At 38.4% G+C, this 16,111-nt stretch overlaps 1 protein-coding gene across 1 annotated transcript; it reads left to right on the top strand.

Annotated features, from left to right (window-relative positions):
• Nucleotides 1–2,140: 2,140 nt before the first annotated feature.
• SLC25A47 (solute carrier family 25 member 47) lies at nt 2,141–9,377 on the top strand. The gene is made up of 4 exons (XM_063293799.1): nt 2,141–2,713; nt 3,908–4,090; nt 4,642–4,918; nt 8,951–9,377. The coding sequence occupies exons 2-4, from the start codon at nt 3,935–3,937 to the stop codon at nt 9,229–9,231; spliced, it is 714 nt and encodes a 237-aa protein (XP_063149869.1). The 5' UTR covers nt 2,141–2,713; nt 3,908–3,934; the 3' UTR covers nt 9,232–9,377.
• Nucleotides 9,378–16,111: the final 6,734 nt, after the last annotated feature.

Consider the following 16,111-nt stretch of genomic DNA (forward strand, 5'->3'; position numbering starts at 1 on the left):
AAAATAGGGTGTAGCAAGGGAAAAATGCTCCCACACTTCATCAAATTCCTAGGCATGCCAAAGTAGAAAATCAACCACAAACAACAAAAAAACCACACCCCCAGATAAGCCAATAGGAACAGAGTATGCTCAGTAGCTGCTAGAAGTCATGGAACATTGAGTGCCAGCTGAAAAAAAATGGAAAAATAGGATAGGGAAGTGAATTACCTTTCTTGAGCTCCAAGCAGCAGCAGCAGCAGCTTCTGTGGCCATACATTGTTGTTGGACTATAGCTCTCATCAGCCTAACCATTGTCTATTCTGGCTGGTGTTGATTGAAGACAACAGCCATCATTCCTCTTTAAAAGATTATAATCCCAGAAATTGAATCAGGAAACTTGTGAATGCAGAATAATATTTCTCAGAGAAAGTAAATATTTTGAAGAAGACCTGGATATTTTACCCTGCTTCATATGCTAAATGTTTAGGGGACACAGATTACCAACATGCAGAATCAAGAGTCACATCGAAAAGCTTAGATATGTGTTTATTTCTCCGATGATATTTTGCTGAGGCTGTCTAATCATAGGATACTACGGAAAGGAGAAAAAAAGTCCTGAATAAAAGCAAAGGATTAGCAGCTAAAGAGGAAACAGCTTTACAAAACCTAAACAAGAGGATTTCCAGAGTGATATGGGGTTGTAGCAGCAATATCCCTTTATTTCATACTAACTAGCATGTTTGCAAATAAGAAATAGGCACTGCTGAATAGCCTGCATTATTAAATAGATACATGTAAGGAAAGATGTCTCTTAAACATCTGTCTGTTAAAAATGAGAAACATTCTGCAGTATTTTGTTATAGATTTCACTAATGTCCACTTTAGAGTGAAGGTCACTCAATCTTCCTTCAAAGGTCACTTCTGTCTCCTTCCACACACACAGGGTATGGCATTTATAGTGCAGATTGTTCTTTGTCTGTGGAGGTTCTCCACGATTGAGAATCCAGGAAAATCAGGTTTGGAATTCCTCATACATAAATCTGGTTGGGAGATACCAGATGACATATGCTTAATCTGTCTCAGTTCTCAGTGTGCTGGTAGTTATGTAGTCAGAACAGTATCATCTCATAGAAAAAGGAAGTCTCACTGGCTTGGGAGAGCCCCAGGTTTCCAGAAGTGGAATAAAAAAGGGCATTTAGAAAAAAAAGCAAAACCCAATATGGAGAAAAGTCACCCATGACAAAAGAATAAAACAAAAAACTGGGATTGGAACAGGAGCATTTTACATTGAAATTCTTGACTGTAGATCTTTTTGTATTTTTGAATATTTGAATTTGCTGGATGAATTATCACATAGATGTCTGCCTTCCTCCATTTTTTCATATTTGGTAAGCACCTACATTTATCCCTAGTAAAATACATAGAATTTGCTTGTTTCTTTGTTAATATTATGTCTTCCCATTCTTCCAGGAATTCAAGGTGGTGTACATATCACTTCTCTAGTTTGAGGACATTTACTCTTCCTATCCACTTAGTATACAGTACTCTTTTTCTCCTTTCCCAAGTTGGTTTCAGAGTTATGGATACAAGCTTAATACACAATAAATTCAAGACAAAGACAATTTTCACAATCTGGTTGCACTAGTTTTTGTATGAGTACTCATCCCCAGGCACACCTGTAGTGCATTTTGGGAATCCTCGCATCTAATTGTATTTTGTTGTACAAATTGCGTATGGGTTGGGGTGGGGAAGTCTTAACTCTCATAGCCCATCTAAAGTGTATACAAAAAATAATTCCAAAGCAAGAGGGAGGGATTTGGTAAAAGTGAAACATGCATGGGATGATTTGAGAAGCTTTAATGTGGCAGCTTGAAGAATGTGGTCTGTCCTCTGTAGGCTTGAACATGTTTAATTATAACACTTCCAAAACAAATTCACATTCAATTATCTGTTTCAGGTGGTGTTAGTGCTGCAGTAGGTTATCCACTGGATACAATAAAGGTATTTCAGTCAATTTCTTAAAAATACTATTTTGTGTATTATCCCTACCACATGGGAAAGTGTGTAGGCTTCTTCTCTGTGATTGGGTTGACAGTTTGAGGTAAGTCATGCTTTGCTTAATAAACTATCTTTTACAATCCACTGTGGCTGGATGCACATAGTGTGCTAAGACAGACACAAACAAACCACACCATAGCTTAGTTCATTGTGTACAGTTTTTTTCCCCTTCAGGTAAAAACTCTGTGGTAAGTTAAAGGATTTAGCAGAAGGAATTCCAAGGTTCACCCTCCTAATCCTTTCAGAACTTCAGAACAACAGTAGGCAGTTACAGTTCTGTTACTCATGGTTAACCGACCTGTACTTTATCCTGAGTTTGTAGGTTGATACAGCATATTGAATTATAAATTCACCCCCTGGCCTAGATTCACACAACATGCTAGGCCAAAATGTGTCTGTCTGGTTTAGTGTGTTGTATAAACACTGCCTGAGCTATGGATCTCCAGCATTCTTCTTCAAAAACAAACGCTGTCCACCTTTAAGTAATATATTGCTTCTGTTCTTATTGATTGTAAACAAAATGTATGTCTAATAAAATGCCCAATTGTGGTACTTCCTTGTATATTTGATATGTATAATGGATTGCTTTACCTTGCTTTAACAGGTGAGAATTCAGACAGAAGCACGCTATTGTGGAATATGGCACTGCATCAGAGATACATACAGAACTGAAAGGGTATGTATAGCAAAGAATGAGTACAACTATCTTGATCATAGCATCTGTTTTATTTTGTTTTTTGCCTTATTACCTCTTAAAGCAAAGAGGCTTATAGTATTCACAGAGGAAATCTATACATTTGCATGCACTTCCAAATAAAATTTAAAAAAACATTAGCATATTCATTCAATAGTGGAACACATGCCAGGTGTAGGGAACTTTTCCTCTAGGATTCTTGGACTTCAGTTCCCATCAACTGCAGCCAGCATGGCCAATAATGAGGCACTGTAGAAGTTGTAGCCCAAAATGTCTGAAGGACCTCAAGTGTACCAAGTGGTAATTTCTTACCGGGTATTATGTAGCCACATGGAAAAAAGATAGCATGTGGGATTCCAATAAAGCAGGGAATATTTTACCTGGCTATTTTTTGTGACTTTATATTTAGATGTACAGAAATACAATTTTTTAATTGCTGTCATTTAATTGTACCCAAAATCTGCTGGCCAGCCATTTTTACCTCCCTCAGATTGGGATGTATTGATCCAGACTGGAGCTGTTTAGGGGTGGGTGGGGATAAACAGTTTAAGTCTCTTCCTCTGAATCCCAACTAGCAAATGCTAAGTGGCGAGAGAGGTCTCATTTAGCACCATCCCCCGTTGCTGAGTTCAAAAGCTACCCATTCTGAGTAGGCAGAAAGTGAAATTGCATTAAATTTGTTGCCTTCATTGCTGATCCATATCCTGCCCCCGTTATTGCTGTCACTTGACTTCCCTCCAAGATTTTACACAACTTGAGGATGACCTTAGTGACAGAAGGAGGAGGAAAATACTACTTTAGTATCAATACTGCTAAGGATGACTACCTTGCTCATGGGCTGGGTAAGAGAAGGCAACGTCATAGGGGTACAGGAGAAAACAGATGCTGCCATGGTGTGTTAGTGCTACAGTTAGGTGCAAGTGGGGAAAGGCCCAATTGTAAGTTTGGTTCTAAATATCTCTGAAGATGATCCTCATCTGGAATGATTATTACTGTTATTCCTAATTTGTAATACAAAATAATTATGTGTGGCTACAGCTTTCTTTTTTCTTTTTTACTCAGCACCAAAAACCTAAAACCATTAGGTTATACTTACTTTGTTCATTGTAAGGAATCTTATGCTTCTTATTCTTCTATTCTAAAAAGGCATTTTCCTCACTTTTCTGTTCCGTTCAGGTGCCAGGTTTCTTCAGAGGCGTTTCAATGACAGTTGTAATGGCATCACTGATTTCATCATTTTCATTTGGGATCTACAAAAACTTTCTTTATGGTATCTGTAGATTACGATATGGCTCTGCAGACAGAAAACCATCAAAAGTGGATATATCTTTTGCAGGTTGTGTTACTGGTGCTATCCGGGTAGGTTAAAAAATAAAACAATATAGAGTGTATTTGTTCATGGGACAGGATCTGTCAGCATCTGCTACTTAACTCCAAAACTTTAGAGCTGAGGTGGACAATCTATGGTCCCAAGGTCCTTTTTCATGGCCGCAGATTCTCCACTGACCAAAAGTCAGCAGTGTAGTCTCCCATTGTTTGGATGCAGAGAAACTGAGAAAACTGCATTCTAAGTCCTAAAGTACATGGAATTCGTTAACTTCCCTTAAAATGAAAGAAATCAGAAAAATCCTTGCCCTTCTCAGATATATGATCCAACTTGTTCATTACAAATTTTACACACACACCCTGAAATATTAAGCACGCCCTCCCTACTACCAAAACGTTGCCTATTCCTCTAGAGAGTTAGAGAAGAGTTTCAGAGCAGATATGCAGAGTGCAAATATGGTTGGAAAATATCAGAATATATTTTGGTCAAAGGACCAGATAAGATACATGAAGTTGAGTTAAGATCCTCCAGGATCTGGGCAAGATCTGACTCTAAATTACTAATTCTTAATTATATTCTCTAGGTTGTGCTAATATCGCCTGCAGAAATAGCCAAAGTAAGATTACAGATCCAGAAAGACCCACATGGCTTGGCAACATCATCTTATCCCTTTGACTCCAGGCCTAAGTATCAAGGTTCCTTGCATTGTTTGAGGACAATAGTGAAAGAAGAAGGTCTTGCGGGTCTATACAAAGGATCTTTGGCTCTGTTGGGCAGGGATTGTCATTCATGTGCAGCCTATTTCCTCACCTACTCTGTCCTGTGTGACTGGCTTACTCCAGCTGGTAAAAACAAACCAGGTATGTGCATTAAATGGGAACATCTGTTATAGAAGTCTACCTTGCCTGTTTGTGTCATGAGAGTCTGACATGTATTCATTTTTACCTTGCATTTTCCTTTGTTACTCTGGTATACAAATCTTTTAAGAACCATTAAGAATACTGGAGGGAGAATACTTTAGCCTTTTGAATACAGGCTGTCCCTCAGATGTCTGCAGGAGCTTACATGGCCACACATTTTTGTGCTAGGAGTGATTTCATAGAGGTGTAGAATGATGCCAGAGATTACAAAGCTGCATCTCTCACTCCCACACCCTACTTCCCTATAGTTAAACCTACCAATGCAGGCAGTCTTATCTGTCAGTATGTCTCTTGGAGGGCTCCTTCCCCAAAATGAGGCATTATGGGCCTGAAAACCAGATGACTACCTGTGCCATACTGGTAAGAGAGGTCTGATTTCCAGGGAGACTAGCTGTGCCTACTGACAGTTGTCTGAACATAATGCCTTACTCCCCTCAGAGTTAGATATTTGGTCTTATTTGGTTTCAAAAGAATCCTGTCAATCATTTCCTTTCTGTGGCATTTTTAGATCTAAAAAAACCCATGGTATTGCAGCCGGTAGGGATAGTGGTCACAAGTTGCCTACCCTGTTGAAAATGCTACATGTGGTGAGTTACCTCTTTCAGGCACAAGCTGATTGGCCACTGGCTTTTGAATGAAGCTGATGGGGAAGACTGGTGTATACGCAAACCCTTTTCTAATCTCCTCCCTGTCAATCTAGTAGGTGTTCTGGATCTATGGGATCAGTGTCACCTCTTAGTGACCACACAGATATATTTTCTCCATTATGAAGTGTCCCTAACCTGGTCTTTCAGGTCTCCTAATGGTACATCCATCGCCAGTGTAACTGAGTCCACCCACCTCGCTGCTAGCAATCCTCCTCTTCTCTTTCATCTTTTCCAGCATTAGGGCTTTTTCTAGTGAGCTAGGTCTTTACATAACGTGTCCAGAATAGAATAATTTGAACCTGGTCATTTGTGCATTTAGTGAGAACTCTGGGTTGATTTGTTTAATGATCCATTTGTTTGTTTTCTTGGCTGTTCACAGTATTCTCAGGAATCTTCTCCAGCACCAAAGTTCAAAAGCATCAATACTTTTCCTATCCTGCTTCTTCAAGGTCCAGCTTTCACTTCCATAGTGTCCATGGCTTGTACGATTCTGATCTTTGTAGGTATGGACACATCAAGGCACCTGAGTATCTTTTTCAAGGCCTTCATGGCTGCTTTACCAAGTGCTAGTCTGCAGTGTATTTTTTGACTGCTTGTTCCTTTGCTGTGAATGGTTGATCCTAAAAGGCAGAAGCTATCTACCACTTCAATAGTTTCATTATCATTTCTAAGGCTGGTTGTTCTACCTGTTCTTATTAGTTTGGACTTCATAAGATAGGGTAAAATAAGCTTAATGATAATTCACATAGATTGTACAGGTTGTGTAACACTGTTAAAGTGCTTGTTACAAAATTCTGTTTGAACTGTTATGAAACTGGTTGACAGAGGCTGTGTCCTCTGATGTCATTCAGCAGCTTTTCATCCATAAAAGGATTTTTTAAGCTTTGTTCTCTTGAATTTACAGTAATGCTGTGCATTTAAAATTTTAAATTATTAAATATGCATATATTTTGCAAGGGTTCATAATCTATTGGAAAAATTAACATATGTCTTTAGGCTTCCATGTCAACTTATAACTGAAGCAGCAAGAATTATGCAAGGATTTTTCAAATTGTGAAATTTTTTTTTTAGATTTTATAACTGAGTGAGAACAAAGGGCAATTGTATGAAGTGATACATAGATGTGGTGGAAGTAAGGATGATTTGCAAGCATAGAAAAGTATGAAGAGGTATAGTAAATGATGATGTAAACTTGATTTAGCTATTTTGGTCTAACATTGTTCACCTGGAAAGGGAATAGTGTGAAGAGTATGTATATATGCTCAATAAGTGAGGGAAGAAGGGGTGGAAAAAGTTTAAAAAATGGTGCTAATTTCCTCCTGGCAAATCTTGAGGCAGCAGCCCCCATTGCTGCTCCTCAGTTCTGGGCGTGGTTGTTGAGATCATTTTAGCTGTTGAGGAGATGGGTAGCCTGCATCTGTAAAAAAATTGGATGTGTGCGTTACTATGCAGAGAAGCGGTCATCTATGAAAGTGAAGGAAAGTTACAAGAAATGTAAGAGAATGGACGTATGAGGCCCAGAAGATGATTATTCATTGTATAGGAAAATGAGTTTAGATTTCTTCCTGCTTGCCTTAAGGGTTTTCTTTTGGTTTAACATGCTTGCTTGCTTGATCAGTCTTGCTTGCTTAATCAATCAGCCGTCAGAGAAATAATAAATACATAATTTAAAGGTTTTGTTCGAAATAGTGTGGACCACATAATGGTGAGGATGTGGACTCAGACTGCTTCCCACTATTACTATTACTTTTAATAGCAGGGTCGCAGGGTCATTCTGGGGTCAGATGGCCAATAAATAAATAAATAAATAAATAAATAATACAACCCAAACTCCCCCACCTTGATGCCCTCCAAATACATTTTGATTCCAGTTACCAGAATTGCCAGCCAGCAATCCTAAACACACTTACAGTAGGAAAAGCTGCTAATCTGGCTAAGAACTTCTTGTAGAAGATTACACCAACCTGTAATACACTTTTATTTGGGATAAAACTATAACAACCCGAGCCTTGAAGAAAATACCAGTTTCCTCCTCCCTGAAGTGTTGCCCTGGAGGAAAAAAAAAATAATCTGGCTCTCACACTGTGTTTGAACTAACATTGTAGACAGATTGCTCAAGTGTGTGATGCAGTCCTGTAGCTTAATTTAACAGAAAATCATAAAAATCAAGATGAGATGAAAAGAGTAAGGCATATTTGGAATCTTTCAGCAAACCACTCAGTCAGATGAAGGTAGCATTTGAAGAGGGAGGAAACTACTGTCACATACTTGAGAAAGAGGAAGCATGATGATTAATAAAATTAGGGATCGTCTTGAAAGGCCCATCTTGTGTTTCACAATAGGAATGTCAGGCATCTTGGGCATGAACTATGGAAGGCAGGTCAAAGAGGCATTATGACATTTTTATTTTAGCTATGCCCTTTTACCCTGATAGTTCACTAACAGTTTTTTTGTTTTTGGCTTAATATAAGTTACATGGTATGAAGGATTACATCCGTATAGCAAACTATCTCAAATTCTTAATGTTCAGATCTGCTTAGAAGCAGTCACTGTATAATGTGTTTAAATATAATTGTTTATTTGCTGGTCCCAGGGAACTAAGAAGAATTCTGTTGGGTTGGTCCCAATACCCAGGTTGTCCAAAGGGGCCAACCAGATGCCCTTGGGAAATGCTTGATATCCTCCATGAATTTGTTTAATTTCCTTTCGATGGCCATATCAGACACATATATCATCAAATTCTGTAGTCACAGATTTCATAATTCATCTCTCTCTCTCTCTCTCTCTCTCTCTCTGTGGGGAATTATCACTTCCTTTTCTTGTGGGCTTTCCTTGGTAACTAAGGGAACAGTTCATTGGATTAGAATTCATGGTGACACAGCACAGTTCTTACATTGTGTTTTCATTCCTATAATCAGGTAAGTATGTTTGTGTTAGATCAAGTTTTATTTGATAATGAGGACTGTTTTTTCGGAAACAGACACAATGGTTCATGAGTTGCCTTGAAGTGATATTTTATGAGGATTATACTAATTTACATAATGCTATATTTACCCCAAAGGAAGATGAAACTGAGTTTAAGATGATCCTCTCTCAAAAAGGAAGATAAAAACAAAAACAAAAAATCTTGTTAGCCTTCACTACTTTTTATCTTCTGCCAATCTAAGACAACCCTTCCATTTTTAAGGTGGGAAAAATGGCTTCCTCTGAGGTTCTTATAGTAATGTTGTTAGCAAGTTTGGGATATTTCTTTTAGCAAAATTTGGATTTTTAATGGTTTTGAAGTATTAATGATAATTTACACTATTTCTACTTATGTACGCAGATCTGTGGGCTGTGCTTCTTTCTGGAGGCTGTGCTGGTGTTCTGGCCTGGGGTACAGCAACCCCAATGGATGTCATTAAAGCCCGGATGCAAGCAGATGGTGATGGGCAGCGTAAATATACTGGACTAATACACTGTGCCAGAGACAGCATAAGGGAAGAAGGAGTAAGAGTTCTTTTCAAAGGCCTCGGACTAAACTCACTGCGTGCATTTCCTACAAACATGATGATATTCTTAATTTACGAAGCTGTTCTTAGGCTTGGGGAACATTTGGGGAAATGAAGAGTTTATTTCAGCATCATTCTGTAAGTGATTGCTTATTTTTTTGAAGCCAATTTATTTAAATACTTCTTTTTCAGCAAACTCTTGTGATGATAAATTATCTCTGTGTATGCAAATCTCAGAACTGGATATATGCATTAAAACTTCATTACATTCTCAATACTTTTTCAGGGTGTGTTTGTGCAGCCTGAGGGGAAGGAATTAGGATGCTTTTGTTTGTTTTTATGGACCAGAGTTACAAATAACAGTTAGAACGTGGTTCGCATTGCTAGAATGTGTTATATTCAATATAGAAACAAAAGCTTCCGATCTTTTTGTAGGAGCTGAAAGCCTGCTGTAGCTCGTTCTTTTAATCAACCAAACAAGGTTTGTATATCAAATCTTGGATGGATTTTTTTATTGACTAAACATGTTTTTTAAAAAATGATTTCTTGAAGATTAAAGACACTGTTAAAATAATATTTTAATTGTAGTCTATGATATCTCACCTAAGCTTAAAAGATCATTGGGGGAAAAACAGGTTTTGCACATTTAAACAAAGACCGAGTTGCCAACTTCATGAATTATGAGATGCTGTCGACTAGCCTCCATGTCAAAGGAACTGTTTCTAAATCAAATAGCAGGCCAGTGGATAAACATATTCTGAGGACTATGAAAATTGGGATGTTTTTTTAAAGGTTTGCCCATGTTTATTGTTGCATTGTTATATGTTGGATCTGTCTTGATTGTGTCTCAGTCAAGGGACACAGTCACCCTCAGGCTATTGCTTGCAGTAATGTGGAACACAAGCCTCCCCCCGCCCCCTCAATCATTTGTCTCCTCTCTCTCTGTGTTCAGACTTAGTAGGGAGGGATGGTTCCGGACCATTGAGATGAACTTGAAGGTGTAACCAGTGGCCTTGGAAAGTACAAATAGGGAGGAGCAACATGATATGGAGGGAATTCAAATACCCAGGAAAGGAAACTCCTGTATGCTCACCCACTATAAACTCCTGGACTGAAATTACTCAGGATCACTCCAACTCAGGCACCCAGTTTCTTTGGACTGGGACCTGGGATATGGACCAATTGGCAAATCTAAAAAGTCTGGTCATAAAAAAAACACAAAGTGGGCTCAAAACTATGAAGTGCCTTCATGGCATGGGAAGTGGTTAGCCTACAGATTCCAACAGAAAATAAGTAAAACAAAGCAAGACCTTGCAAAAACAGTATTTAACTATTTTACTGGTTACAATTGATTGGCACAAGGTTCAAAAGTGCAGACTGGAAGAAAGAAGACCTTCTGATTTTATGGATCATATACAAACTGGCAGGACTCCCGCCTCTCTGATAGAAATCAGTTTGGTCCTATAGTTGTGACTCTTTATAGAAAGACTCCCAATAAATGTTCAGGCCTTGACTGGCAAAAGAAGAATGCTGTTGAAATAATAACCGTTGCCAATCAATCCCAAAGGCATCTAACTAGGAAAAAGGGAAAATTAGGAACCCAACTGTGAGAACTCTTAAGTTAATTGTATAGGATTTTTAAAAGAGAATGCTTTTTCCCCCTCTTTTCCTAAAAAGCTTAGTTTTTCTTTTTTCTTTTACCTGAACTTGTGACCTTTTCCTGACCACAACACCTAGAGCAGGGTCCTTCAAACTTTTTCAGGCCATAAGACCTGTTAGCTAAAAAAAAAATGCCCAGAACCCCTGATGAAGAGGCAAAGCTCTAGTGAGAGAAAATTGGCTGTGTTTGAGCTTTTTTTTTTTTTTAACCTTTAGTCTCTCATGTAATCCCAAGAAGTTAGACATTTTCATGTTGAAAAACACTGTCCCAGAGCAGCATTTCTCAACCTTGGCAACTTATGATGTGTGGTTGGGGAATTCTGGGAGTTGAAGTTGCAAAGGTTGAGAAATGCTGTCCTAGAGCACTCTGAACCTATCAACACTCTACCTATTAGCATCTGCTGCTCCTGAAGAAGGAAGTATTGTAACCCTGTCAAGTTTCTTTTGTATTCTGCTTTGGAGATGTGCTCATGACTTGCTTCTTTTGCTTTCTGCTTGGCTCACTTGTGACTGTGATTCAACTACATCTGTCTGTCCAAGAAATGCATATAAATCACCTTTGGACCGTGCTACAGAAAGAGAAGAGAGGAGCTCTGTTTCACGTTCTCATAAGCAAATAAACTGCCTTCACATACAGCTGTCCATCTGGTGCTTTAAACCTCTTGTTTTCTCTGAACAGCAGACAAATCTGGGAGTGATATTAGCAGACCACTTTCTTGAGTATTTCCTGAGGTAACAGTGCCCTTGCAGGATCCACCTTTAACACCTGTTCTGCACCCTTGTAAAAAGTACTGTGTAGCTAAGAGTCGGCCATTTTTACTTTCCACATTGTTCTGAAACTATGCTGTGTCAGGGACATTGCGGGAAATAACTGATGTCCACCCCCACCCGATTCACAATTCTGAATTAACCACTGTAACAATTTAAGTGAGAGGCAGCCCCCCCACCAAGAGACTTTGGCAAGAGTTGGCCTTGCCCAAAGTGGTTAATTAAGGGATGAAGAATTAGGTGAGCTTGAGTAAGGCAAATGTTGACACGGCCAGTGCTCTGATCTGAGAATGAGGAACTCTCAGAATGGCCCCATCTAGTGCCATGTTTTGTTGAGCTATTTTTCTAAAAGGCACATCTTTTTCTGCTATTTGTAACAACCCTCTCCTACACAGCTACCATTTAAACCTTACTTACAGTGCGTAACTATTACATGCATTTCCCTTTGATGTCCTTCCATTCCAACAAATATTAATATGAATTGCTGTACCAAGCAACTTGCTTATTAAAGCTGAATACAGAAAATATGCAAGTGATATAGACAGACATTACTGTCAATTTGCACCTCCAAATGCTGAACTGTAAGAATTTGCATTGATTTTGATCTACTCACTGTTAATAACACAAACAGCTGTCTTGAGAAATAGTAAATCACAAGGCCACCAGCCAGATCAAAACCTACTCAATTTAATTTCCTGATTGCAATATAGATTCTGGTGATAATCCTCAACATGTTGAATAAAAAGGTTCATGCTTTTCAGTTTACAAGGATCTTTTTTCAAGAATCACTTTGAAACACTTAACTGGGTTCCCATGCATGCCATAATTGTCTTATTCAAGATGCTGTTTAATAAACTGCAAAATTTATTAGAATTCTTCCAAATATTTAAGGGACTTGGCATTATGGATCAGAGCGTCACAGCATACTTAGGCCACCAGGTTAAATAGCATGCAAATTTGCTATGCATAACAACATGCCAAGTAAGCAACTGACAATAAAGTGAGAAGTGGCACACTAGCAAATTTAAAGCATTTTCCAGTGGCTTTGATTTGTGTGAGTGTGTGTGTACATAAAGATAAGATACTGACAGCAAATACACACGAACACAAATCTGTATGTAATTGGTATTAATGGTGAAAGTCTCTTGCTCCATAAGATCTTCCAGTTTTATTGTGCATCATCAAGGAATCTCTTTGGACCAATACTACTAAGCTGTTCTACAAAATGACTGAGTATGGTTATTATGGAGTCCTTGGTGCTCTCTGAGCTTTGTTGTTTTCTTGTAGACATTTCATTGCCAGACTTGGCAACATCTTCAGTGCAAAGAGGGAGTGGGCCTTGCTCTCAGTTTGCTTTGATTGGTATGGTTATTATCTCTGTCATTTTTAAATGGGACTTTTTGTACTACTGAAGAAAAAGCAAAAAAGAAACATACACATGCATAAATGTATACTGGACACATTGTGTGTGTGTGTGTGTGTGTATGAATTGCAGTGGTCTAGCTTAGATTGCAATCTTCTTTGTTGCATTATCTTCTAATCTACAACCCCATGAGCACTGTTAATAAAACTACATTGACTTTGCAATGTCAGATTTATATCAGAAACTAGTTTTTTTAATGGCCTAGAGAAAAAGGCATTATTAACTCAACATAATTGTATCGGTTGCTTTTCTCTTACCTCAAAGGTGGTGTTGATGCTCAAACTTTAGATGTGCAATAAGTAATTAGATAAACTTTCAATTTATTTTTCCACATTTGCAGTGTTAATGCGTACCACTGCCAACCTGAAAGGAAGAGGAACCTGAACTTCAAATGATCCAGACAACCCCACACAAAGAAAGAAAAAATAATAGGAAATGCCGTACAATTCTCAGCTTCTCTACCTTGTCAGTCTAGGGTTGACAATTTCAGCTAAAGCAGCCCTGGAGATTGCTCGTGTCCAATACATATGCACATCTGACACCCTTATATATGTGTGTCAGAATCTACAGTTTAGAAAGGTCAAGATCAGGCAAAAAATAAATTTATATTAACAGAATAACCTCATATAGAAAATAGTTTCCACATTTCACATTCTTACACATAGCACGCATATTCCTTTCTCTCTTTCCAGCAAAAAGAACCAAAATAACAAACTCACTCCAAACTCAGAATGAAAATAAGACTGAAAGGAAAGAATAATCGCACTGGGAAAGGAAGAGAATTGATTTGGGGGAGAGGAGGGGGGAGAACAAAACTGGATAGCGAAAAGGCAAGAATTAATTGGACAGGGAGAAAAAGGAGAGTCAAGCCCTGCTTAGGTATTATAAAATTCACCAGACAAACAGCTTCTCTGAAGGTGGGGGAGGGTTGGAATCTACAGACTAATTTGGCCATTTACATTTCCACCCGTTCTTGTTTCCAACAGCTTTAATTTTCTTGCAAATCTAAAAACACTCCTAACTCCAATTCACAGGTAATTGGGGAAGGGGGAACACTATTTCCTATCTATATGTCACGCCCCAAATCAATGTGCATTAATGAATGGATTTTGCAGAAACATTTAGTGCATAAATGCTCTGTTTTCCTGAAAATGAGTGACTTTTTTTTTTTCAGTTAAGCAGAAAAAAAAAAATCAAGCTGGAATTAAGTTCTATTTTCATACAACCTTTCTTACATAAAATATATCCTACTACAAAATTATATGAGAAATAGACTGGATATGCAGATTTTATAATACAAGTAACCTTTAGAAATGCTGATAACACATAGAAATAATGTGAGCAAGTGCCTATGGGGTAGGGAGTCTTCCTGAGCTGTAAACATCACAGTCCTATACAACCTGGAATGTACTTCTTGTACATTGCTTTGCACAAATATATACACACATGTTATTTCACAGGATTTGCTACCATGAAAAGACTCAAGTCATGGGCAGCAGGAGCAGAGAAGAATTCTATTGTCTTCTGTCAGGCTCAAATTAGCACTGTTATTCCCTGATTCATGAATACTAGAAATTTGATCTAAATGTTTTGGAATCAGTAAAGAAATCCCATCTGATTCTTCCTAATCTATGCTAGACCATAGCCTCCTTCTTGATAAACTGGGATAATGTGAGATGGTGGTCCCACTACCAGATGGATTTGCAATTGGCTGAACTGCAGCCAACACATGGTCCTTAAATGGGTCTATGTACCCATGGAGGGAGGTATGCAGTGGGGTACCTCAGGGTTCTGTTCTGGGCCCAGTAATCTTCAAAATCTTCATAAATGACTTAGATGAGGGAATAGAAGGGATACTCATAAAATTGGTCAATGAAACAAAGCTGGGAGAGATTGTTAACACTGCAGAAGATAGGCTAAAGTTTCAAAAGGATCTTGATAAACTTGAACACTGAGCCCTATCCAACAAAATGTTGTTCAGTGTAAGAAACGTAACCTAGGCAGGAAAAAGCAGATGCATAGTTACAAGATAGGTGGTACCTGGCTTAGCACTAAGAAGGATCTGGGTGTCTTGATAGACTACAGATTAAGCATGAGTCAACAATGTGACACAGCTGCCAAAAGAGCCAATGCAGTTTTGGGCTGTGTCAACAGACATACAGTATAATGTCAAGATCATGGGAAGTAATAATACTGTTGTATGCTGCACTGGTCAGACCACACCTGGAATACTGTGCAGTTCTTGTTGCCACAATACAAAAAGAATGCTAAGGAACTGGAAAGAATGCAGAGAAGAGCAACAGAGATGGTAAGGGCTTTGGAGACTAAATCCGATCAAGAGCAGTTAAAAGAACTTGGTATGTTTAGTCTAAAGAAGAGAGGGCTAAGGGGAGACATGACAGCAGTATTCCAATACATGAAACAATGTCACAAGGCAGAGTGTGTGGATTTATTTTCCATAGAACTTGAGGGTAAGAAAAAAAAACGAGTTGACACTTTAGAGAGAGAGATCTAAACTTGAAATAAGGAGGGATTTCCTGACTGTAAGAGCTATTAAGCAGTGGAACAGCCTGCCTCCTGAAGTTGTGGGTGTTCCATCACTGGAAGCTTTTAAGAAAAGACTGGACAGCCATTTGTCCAGGATGGTATGAGGATTCCTGCACTAGGCAGTGGGTTGGACTAGAAGACTTCCAAGGCTCCTTCCAACCCCATGATTCTATTATTCTATTTAAAAGAAAAATGGAACCATTATTGCTGCTTGCATCCAAAACCAAGAAGCTATATATAGGAGATACTGAATGACAAGCTACATTCTGTAGCTTACTTTATGTTGAACAATTACACTAGAAATATAGTCACTTGATATAAACAAAGCAAAACAGAAACAAACATATCCTTTGTCTGAGATCTACTTCACTGCTATCACAGAATAGCTTGGTGTAACTAGGATACTTAGCTTGGTGCATTCAGGATACTTAGAAACAAAGACAAGAGGAGAAGAGCTTCTACTCTGATAAATGTCTTATTGCTCCTAGGAAATAATTTCTTTTCTGTTAGAAATGCTACGTAACATGATTTGGCAAAATGTAAAAATTGTTAAAAACTTCAGTACAACTTGAGTATGTCCCAGCTTGATATCGTTCAA

This window comes from Candoia aspera, chromosome 1, assembly GCF_035149785.1.
Source record: "Candoia aspera isolate rCanAsp1 chromosome 1, rCanAsp1.hap2, whole genome shotgun sequence".
Classification (NCBI taxonomy): Eukaryota; Metazoa; Chordata; class Lepidosauria; order Squamata; family Boidae; genus Candoia; species Candoia aspera.

Excerpts from the sequence above, each read along its gene's own strand:
- SLC25A47 (XM_063293799.1), top strand. The coding sequence starts at position 3,935 with ATGACAGTTGTAATGGCATCACTGATTTCATCATTTTCATTTGGGATC. Across the intron at positions 4,091-4,641 it reads GTGTTACTGGTGCTATCCGG|GTTGTGCTAATATCGCCTGC; the intron begins GTAGGTTAAAAA and ends TATATTCTCTAG. Across the intron at positions 4,919-8,950 it reads AGCTGGTAAAAACAAACCAG|ATCTGTGGGCTGTGCTTCTT; the intron begins GTATGTGCATTA and ends TTATGTACGCAG.